General features: G+C 46.6%; 1 protein-coding gene across 3 annotated transcripts in view; it reads left to right on the plus strand.

Moving 5' to 3' along the window:
• LOC119187446 (synaptotagmin-15) overlaps nucleotides 1–7,521 on the plus strand; it is a 149,756-nt gene extending 142,235 nt beyond the window's left edge. For all 3 annotated transcript variants that reach the window (XM_075878722.1, XM_075878721.1, XM_075878723.1), the window contains 2 exons: nucleotides 568–685; nucleotides 6,904–7,521. In XM_075878722.1, the coding sequence (XP_075734837.1) occupies nucleotides 568–685; nucleotides 6,904–7,250 (465 nt within the window). In that variant the 3' untranslated portion in view covers nucleotides 7,251–7,521. The remainder of the gene's footprint in view (nucleotides 1–567; nucleotides 686–6,903) is intronic.
• Nucleotides 7,522–9,782: the final 2,261 nt, after the last annotated feature.

Below are 9,782 nucleotides of genomic sequence, written 5' to 3' on the forward strand. Positions count from 1 at the left end.
AAAAGGACCATTTGTATGGCTGTTCTTTATTTCGTGAACGTGTGGGAAAGAGTGTTTATAATCCAGTGCAGATTTCAATAGACTGGGTGCGTGTAACCGAAAACTTCTCGTTCTGCGAAAAAAAAATGGACATACGATAATCACATCACTAAGATGGGACGCCTAGTAAATATATTAATTGAAACAACACACACTCAGAGGCGCTGAAAGAGACCTTCTTATAGCTACTTGCCGAGATGCCTTGGTTTTCATTTGTCGGCTGATGAAAGAAGCTGAAAAGATAACACCAAAATAGTTGCAAAGTTGCCGCTTAATCAGCTGCATCAATGCTCCTGTTACCGATGTCGAGTCCCTTCCACGGAGTCTTCTCAACAAAAGCAGGGTTTCCCAGTGAGCAGGTTTTTTTTTTTTTGTATTCTTAAAAAGATATTGTCCTTTGTGCGAATATATGCGCTTTAAATAACAATATGATCAAAACCTCTACGTTAAACGAAGTAATTTCCGTTCCTAAATCACTGAGAAAGTTCGTTTTAAACTCTCTTTTTTTTCTCTCCTTCCCTCTTGCAGAAAAGTTCCCAGATTGGGGAGATCCAGATTTGCATGACTTGCAACCCGTTCACCAACCGTATCAGGGCGTCTATACTCAAAGTGCGAAAATTTTCAAAGCAGGAGGATGCCAGCAAATGTAAGTATTTCCACCCTTTAGAGACGAAGGACCCTAGCATATTTTCGATTCTCACCGCAAAAATTGAGCTGGTGAGAAAGGCTTATTGGCGAATCGCGTGAAGCATACGCCGAAAATATTCAACTATTTCTGTGTACAGTTCATCACAACTTTAAAAGGATGCATAATGTATAGGAAATAATATATATATATATATATATATATATCTTCTTGGGGCACGCTAATGCATCTCTTTACTCGAAGATATATAAAGAGCCGCTGTTTCGTGGCAACTGCTAAGCAATTCATGCGATAGCAACGAATTGGAATGTCACGCGAAGAATGCCAAGCAAATCGAAACATGCAGCGCACTGCTCACGCACAAATGACGCACGAAAACAATACACACAGGACGAGAGTGAACTAACAACGTCGATAGCTAGCTCGACAGCTCGACACTCAGTGCGTGGCTCACACAAAAACGACGCACAAAACGTACTCGCAGGTACAGAAAGGGCGAGCGTGAACTAACAACTGTTAAAGTTGTTACTTCACTCTGTTTAAAAGTGCACTCTTCCCAAACGGGGACCCGGCAGTGAGCGAAGTAACCTTCATGAGCTCGTTATCTACAACGCAATAGGTGACCGGTAATATGGGCAATCGCAGGGAACTGTGGGATAGGACGGCTTCCGGTTCGACGCACCACGCGGGTTAGCATTGGCACGCGCGCATTTTTGTACAGCTCCGTTGCAAAAAAAAAAAAAAAAAAAAACACCTCTCCGTGCGTGCAATGTCAGTGCTTTAGAAGTTGTTTTTTTTTTTTTGCTAACCATGACTGTGACGATGACAAGCTACGAAAGCCATGAGCTGCAACGAAGCTTTTTATCGCACTAAAATGATCTGCAATGCTTTTATGCTGCTCGGGGGGACTGTCAGTTTGGCTAGCAGATCAGTCAATGCAGAAAACAGTTTTCATTGTATGATACGTTACTGCTAATAAAAAATCACCATTTCAAATATCTCGGGGGATGGGGATGACTGTAGCAGTGTGCTCAGAGTTCATTTAGGGAACGCTGCTTCGGCCAACATTGTAGGTCGGTCGGCATGAAGCGCAGCACTTATTGAGTGCGTTGAGATATCTTTTTTTTTTCTAGCCTTCAGCGCACTATAAGGGGTATTTATTAGTCGAAGCCAGATGCTTATTTAAACGCTGATCTTCATAAAGCTGCGTGGCATGGCGGTACATGAACAATACAGTCAGACAGACGGCGCCGAATAATCGAAACCCTGCGCTTCTTTAACGGACTTCTTCTTTGGGTGCTGTCCTGGCACACAGTTTGACCAAGATAACGCAAATGGACTCGTCCAGTGCTTCGTGTAAACTTGAGTGAAGATTTTGCGTTTTTTGTCATACATGAGGGCAATGACCGGTGCTCATCTCGTATGGCAAGTTGATTTCTCCCACACGTTTTCATAATATATTTGCTAGGCATTTGCGGTACAATTTATTTCTCAATATAATATTCAGAACAAATTCATACGTAAGCTTTTTTTTAGTGTGGAATACACACGTACCTGTGATAAAATGGCCTTCGCACTCTCTGGCTTCAACGTTCGGTACTCAAAGACTACCTGTCGCTGTGGCTCTCTTCACAGCCGCGGCCCACCTCATTTTTCTTTCTTCGTTCCATGGGAATCGATACACGCCGTTTTCTTTTCGCCCTCGAGTTGGAGGAGGCAACGGCTCAACAACCGACTATGGTTTATCAGTACGAAGATAGACGGGCGACAGCGCGCGCGAATCCCGAATAATCTGAGGCTTGCGGCGAACCGGTTCACCGTCGTCTACTCTTCTCGAACCGGAAGCCAGTAGCAGAGGAGCATCCCACAATCTCTCGTTCTTTTACTAGTCACCTATTCTTCCGGTGAAAGCCCAAAACGCGTGATTCTCCCCCACCGCGAGATCAGCGCGCACGCACTCGGGTGTTACCCCTCGAGAGGCAAAGTACGCGTAGGAGATGAGCGCACATGGGCCCACGTCTATCGACGAGCGGGGCGCCGAGAGCCCTCTCGCTGGTAATGCTGAGAAGACGCTTACATTTCCCCCCGAAATTTGCGTACTGCAAGTGGTAAGTGGTGTGTATAAATAGCTGGTCGTTTGAACATTGAAGGACGTGCACTTTCATGGCTCAGCAGTTATAACCTCGCCCGCTGCGGAGCGAGGGATTGATTCCGCGTGTCGGAAATATTTTTCTGAATTAATTTTCTTCGTGATTTGCAGAAATATGTGGATACCTACACATATACGGGACATGATGGTGACGGCAGAAACCCGCTTAGTGTCCATATAATGACTATCTCAATGAAATGGAATTTCTTATATATATATATATATATATATATATATATATATATATATATATATATATATATATATATATATATATATATATATATATAGCTCAACGTAAGCTGATCACCGAGACGTTGAGTCCGAGAACCGACGGCGTGTGTTTTTATGCAGGAGCCAAGAGCAAGAGACATAAACAAAAGCACGTCATCTTCTTCAGTGTCCCTTTTCACGACACGAGACTGTTGGTGCGCACATCATCTTAGTTCTCTGTCTATTTAGAGTGCGGCATTTGCCTCCCCTTAGTAGAGCATCGCCCTATCGATGCTATAGCATCGATGCTAGAGCATCGATGCTATAGCTGAGCCAGTCATTCGCGCATGAAGTCACTTTGTACAAGCGGCGGTGCTTCGCAGAGTCACTCGCTGACGTATGACTTAATGCGCACTACGTGCACAAGTTCAGGTCAGTGCTGGCGACGCCTTGTACAGTTTGGGCTATCCGGGACGATTTCGTAGGTAACGTCACTTAGTCGTCGCAGCACTCGATAAGGTCCGAACTATATATCTTTTGATCAACTTTTCGGATTGTCCCCGTGTTCGTACAGGCGTCCACACCCGTACCCTGTCCCCGGTTTCGTACGTTACTGTTGTATGACGAAGGTTATAGCGACCTTCGTCGTACTCTTGCTGTTGGTATATTCGCAGAAGTGCGAGCTGCCTGGCTTCCTCTGTACGTTGAGTAAACGTGTCAGCACTCGTTTCGTTGTCATCGCATTCGTGTGGCAGCATCGCGTCCAACATCGTCCTTACTTCTCGTGCATGAACAAGGCTGAATGGGGTCATCCGTGTGGTTTCTTGTTTAGCAGTATATTGTATGCAAACTTTATGTAAGGGAGAATCTCGTCCCAGTTTTTGTGTTCGATGTCCACATACATTGAAAGCATGTCTTCCAGAGTTTTGTTGAGCCGCTCGGTTAACCCGTTGGTTTGTGAATGGTAAGCTGTCGACTTACGATGAACAGTACCTCTGAGCACCAACACATGATCTAAAAGCGCGGCCGTGAATGCGGTTCCGCGATTTGTTATGACGATCGACGGCGCACCGTGTCTCAGCACAACGCTTCCTATGAAGAATCGGGCCACCCCTTCAGCTGTGCCTCTCTGGATGGCTTTTGTCTCAGCGTAGCGAGTAAGGTAGTCGGTCGCCACTATACCCCAGTGGTTACCAGCACTAGAGGTCCACATCTGGTCAAATGTCGTTGTCGGGATCTGGACAGGGTGTAGCAAACCGGCTGGTTTCGTCGGAGGTAACTTGCGCCGCTGGCAATTGAGGCAAGTCCGAATATGATGCTTCGCGGCTGCGGTAAGTCTAGGCCCTCCAACTCTGCCCAGTGTGCGCGTGTAGCCTAAATGTCCGGATGGGACCTCGTGTTGGCACGCTTGCAATACCGCAGAACGAAGAGTGGTAGGGATGACAAGCAGGTAGGTGGACCCGTCTGACGAGAAGTTCATTTTATAAAGGACATTGTTTCGCAGCCAGAACGACGATAGTCCTCTTGCAAAGGCTCTGGGCGCGTTCTGGCTTCGTCCTTCTAAATAATTAATCAAGCCAAGTAGCTCAGCATTGTAATGCTGGTGATCTGCGATGGTTGACGTGTCGAGAATTCCAAGGAATGCTGTCTCTTCATCAAGGGAAGCAGCCGACTCTATTGGGAATCGAGACAGGCAGTCGGAGTCCATGTGTCGTTTTACCGAATTATACACCATCGTCATATCAAATTCTCGCAGTCTAAGGCTCCAGTGTGCCAATCACTTGAAAGGATCTTTCAGATTTGTTAACCAACACAACGAATGGTGGTCACTGATAACCTTGAATGGGCGGCCGTAAAGGTATATGAGCGAAATTTTATAACTGCCCACACCACGGCGAGGCATTCCTTTTCAGTGGTCGAGTAATTCGCTTCCGTGCGTGACAGAGTTCTACTTGCGTAAGCGATCACTCTTTCCTCGTCGTCCTGGCGCTGCACTAACACAGCTCCGAGGCCAACATTGCTGGCGTCAGTATGGAGCTGTCTCATCAAAATGGGCAAGTACGGCGGTCGTGTGATGACGTTGCCGCAAGTAATTGAAAGCAGCTTCCTGTTCATCGCCCCCAACAAATGCAACGTCATCACTCGTGAGACGAGTTAAAGGCGACGCAATGCGCTCAAAATCTGGAATAAACCGGCGATCATATGCACAGAGACCCAGAAAACGCCTGACTGCCTTTTTATCTGATGGTGTTGGAAACTGTCCGACGGCGGCAACTTTCTCGGTGTCTGGACGAACTTTTGCGTAACTTACGACATGGCCAGAAAGAAACTGTAGTTCCTCAAAGCAGAAGTGACACTTCTCCGGCTTGAGCGTCAGGCCTGCGGCCCGTATGGCCTGCAAGGCCACCTGCAATCATTCATGGTGTTCGTCAAACGTTGTAGAACGTCAGTTCTCGGACTTAAGGTCTCGGTGATCTGCTTCCGTTGAACCGTGACTATTGAGGAGCATTACTCAACAGACTGATTTCTACGGGCTTCAACGCACTGTTTAGCCTATATAGCGCAGATATATCTCAGTGGAACGATTATCATACAATGTGGCGAACCGCGCTTAGGCGAATACATGGTCTGCCCGAAAATTAGTAGGAGTGAATTTCGGTTTAAAGTTTATTCAACACTCCGGCAGGCCGACTTAGTTTTCAAGATATGCCCCTTCTGCGTCAGCACAGCGTTTCCGGCAATTATGCCAACCAATGAAGCCTCATACAACACAGAAACCTGAATCCTCTTGACTCCCTCGTTACGGCCTCTTACTGGCCTGGATTGAGCCGTCATACCATCCTTTCATGACCCTTTCCCGTCAGCAAAGAGGAATAGGTCTGAAAAAGTGGCATCAAGGCTCTAGGGTTGCTGGGGAAGCTTTGCGATGTCATGTTTTGTCAAGAAGTCCATGAAAGGAATGTGTATCGGCATATTGTCGGAATTTTTTGTCGATGAAGGGCATCCAGACAGTTGCTGATCCCCTCCTTCCCCACACTACTCGTGCCCCTCAAAAACACTCTATCGACCGTTAACATTAATTAAATAGGTCGTCTTGACCATGGCATGGGTCTCACGTGCTGTTTTACCCAGTTTCAAGTAAACCTTCGCCGCTTAACGCTGCTTTAACAAAATTCACTGTGGAGATGGCAAGGTACCTTCATTTGGGCTCCCCTTAAGTGAACTTAATCTAAACTCCGCGAAAGCTTGGATACGACTGGTGACTGGTGCACTGGTACCTAAGTTTCCCCCACCAGCGCAGGAAACCTGCCCTCCTTCACCAAGTTTTGGCGGGGAAAAATCAGTCATACTGCTTTTGTGGTAAACCCTGTTTGCCCCGTAACAAACGCAGACGTCTGAAGAGCTGTACTTCATTCATAACAATGACTCTAGCCATGCTGAGAACTCGAAACCGGGTAATATGCACGCCCTACACTGCGTGGGGTGGGCACGAAATGGAAAGTTTCAGTGGCAGCAAAGTAACCTTATCGCTTAAAGGGTCGTACAGGCGTATATGTGTATGTCTGGTACGTACACTCAGGCTGCCGCCATCTTGTCATGGCTTCAACTGTCGTTCTGTGAAACTCCTTTTCCATAACACCTGCCAAGAATAATGGGCAGTTTTTGCGAGTACATATTACGCAAGGATTGAAGCCACGTGGTAATCCGGGAAAAAAATGGTTACGTACTATACCATACCACACACACGCATGCGCCATGTTTTTATGGCATATATATAATGCAGTTAAGTTGCGAACCACACGTGTCGATCGGCAGGATGTCGTGATCCTGGTATGCCTTTCTCTGTCTTGCGCAGGGGTGTACGTGAAGCTGTCGCTGAATCACGGCCGCAAGTGCGTCAAGGAGAAGCGGTCCGAGAACCGAGAGTGGAGCGAGGGTGAAGAAGCAAACTTCGGGGACGCGTTCACGTTCGGCGTGGCCGGTCGGTACTTCGACTCGTGCAGCCTCAGCTTCACGGTCATGGTGTCGGCGGATGGCGCCGACTTCCGGCGGCTGGGCAAGACCGTACTCGGGCCGTTTATGTACGCGCGCGGCGAGGAGCTTCGACACTGGCAGGACATGTTGACCAACCCGCGGAGCGCCGTCACCCGGTGGCACGCGCTCGAGTGTCCCACGGGACGCGATGAGTGGAAGAGCGACTGAGACGTCTCGAATCGAGGCCCCGCTTCTTTACAGCCACACCAGGGGAGGCCTGCCGCCGAGTCGGAGGGCGACTCGCGCGAAATGACAGAGATCTCCTGTCGGCGACACGGGCGCCACCACGTTGCCCGAGTGTGTCCGGGGCTCCGATTCGAAGCGAGCTCGTCGATCTCGAAAAGGCCTCCATTGCTGTCTGGCGTGAGCCATTTCTTGAATGCCCAAGCAAAAGCATGCTGCACTCCCAGAATAGTGCTATGCTGAGAATCTTGCTTTATTTTTATTCTGTACTTTTTCTTTTTTTTTCTCTGAACACCTGAACAAGTTTAGTCACTGTGGTCGACTGAGCAGATAGATAGGTAGGGCCACGAGGATTTCAGCTAAGGAAAGTCTGTTTTCGCAGATTTCAGCAGATTCATTGTTATCCGAGTGAGCTCAATGAGCGCAAAGGAAAGCTGCCTGCGTACAGAAGGCGAATAAAATTTGTTCAGTATGTAAGTTTTCTTTAGCTGGTAATTTGTAAGTACTTTCTTAATCGGGAAATAAACTGCTTTCCGGGCTTTGCGTGCACTACGTAAGTGCCATTACACAAAACAAACCTAGAAAGTTGAATACGTCATCTTTCTAACAAGATGCCATAATCACTTCTTTTTTTTTTCGTTAAAAGAATTTGCACCCCTGGTTCAGTATACTCTTTAGATGCTTTAGACGAGGCCACAGTTGCGTCGCTGCTTGTGGGGCTTTCTGTAAACCACAGAAATCACTCTCATGGGGGAAAATAATTTACCATGTGCCTTAGTAACATTGAAACATTAAATCCCTTTTTTTTTTCATTTCGAAACATCCCTAGTGTGGAGTCCTTGGTTGTACAGGCCGTATTCATTAGAAAAAAGTTCGTGGGTAAAAGTTTTTTTTTTTTTCGCTCATACTTCAACAGAGAAGAAAATTAAGGGGGAGGGGTGTTTCTCATCTGTTGGGTGATAGACAAAAAAAAAACGTAATTCAAATTGTACATTTAAAGACCCGAGCACAGGAGTTGCATGACTAAAAAGCTTAGGTATGCGGAAATCTCAATCTCATCATGTATACAGCTTGTGGCATCATAACTTTGAAAAGGTCATATCCAACTCCATCAAGCCACGTCAACGAGTAAGAAATAAAACCATATCAAACTCTTCTCGTACAGACTTCTCAAAAATGTCTCGCCTAAGTTCTGGCAATCACCTAAAATGCATCATTGATCCACTGCGGCACTCCTCATGCCCACGTGTTGCTTTTTCAAGCAAGCGAGCGCACCCAAAAAATCATCACCATCTTTTTTCGCAAACATCCTGTCGTAAACTAATCAGTTTTTTTTATGGTGATAGCATTTAAGTGAGTCGTTAAGCAGTGACTCTGTGCCAAACACGGCATGAGAAAAAAATTGTGCAATAACCCATGTCACCTTATCCGAGTGACAGCTGTGCAGAGAAGGAACACCTTCTGACATCACGGACTTCACAGGGCACTGAAATTTCTTACGTCTTCATAACTTCACAAGACGACGTTATGACATGGTGTCGTCGCTTGTTGGTCGGAGGTGGGCCATTCTAGGACGTAATGTAACACCGCGTAAGGTTCGGAAGGCTTCGGAGGGAGGAGAAACAATCGCCACGCACTCAGAATGCCAGCGGCATTTAATTGTGTGTCTCTCACTGCGGGTCATTATGTCTTACAAAAAGTGCGGTCCCCGACTGTATAACTTAACGCATTATACCAAGTGTTCAGCAGGCCTCCACCTTCAAGCGTTGCGCCAAACACTTTCTTTGTTTGTTTGTTTGTTTAGAGCGGTTACATGCCATTTTCCGCATTCATTTCCCATTGCTGACTGTCACCAAAATATTCGCGTCACTCAAATAACCTGTTTTATCATTTGAGCATCATTTGTGGGTCAGCGCAGTTTGTACTCACTGGTGAGTAGCACAATGCATTAGTTATAGTGAACATTGCCGGAGCTTGTAGGCTGCTGCAGTCTCTAACCTTTCGTTGCAGAGCTAGGCTGTAGTGAAGGAATATATGCCTCCTCGTTTCTCTTTCTTTTTTAATATACTTGCGGCGCAAATTGCATTAGAAACCGGGCGAGTTGGTACAGGTTCATCTTCCGTAAAGCTGTGCGGACAGGGTGGACTTCTTTCTTTGCGTCTCGTCCTGCCGCTGCCGCTCTTGATCGAAAGTGACGTAAGTTGTCCGAAAGCCCTTAACGCTTTCCCACTCGCTCTTGCTGAAACGTACAAGCACGCGAAACTAGCTCACCACTTTTAATATCTGTTGTTTTCGTGAATTATTGATCACTGATATCACTTCCATTGTTATTTTTTTTTAAATATAGGGACCAAAGAGTCAAGCGGATGTGCTGGTGAACAATTCTGACTATTGTGCGCTAATCTTGCAAGTGTGAGAAACCATGAATGGAATCGCTTGTTTGTAATTGCGTTAGCGTTCAAGTGTGTCAACGAATATCGATTAGTGCTTCACCGATGACAGTGGCCAGTGGAAAGG

Source organism: Rhipicephalus microplus, chromosome X (genome assembly GCF_043290135.1).
Source record: "Rhipicephalus microplus isolate Deutch F79 chromosome X, USDA_Rmic, whole genome shotgun sequence".
NCBI classification, from domain to species: Eukaryota; Metazoa; Arthropoda; class Arachnida; order Ixodida; family Ixodidae; genus Rhipicephalus; species Rhipicephalus microplus.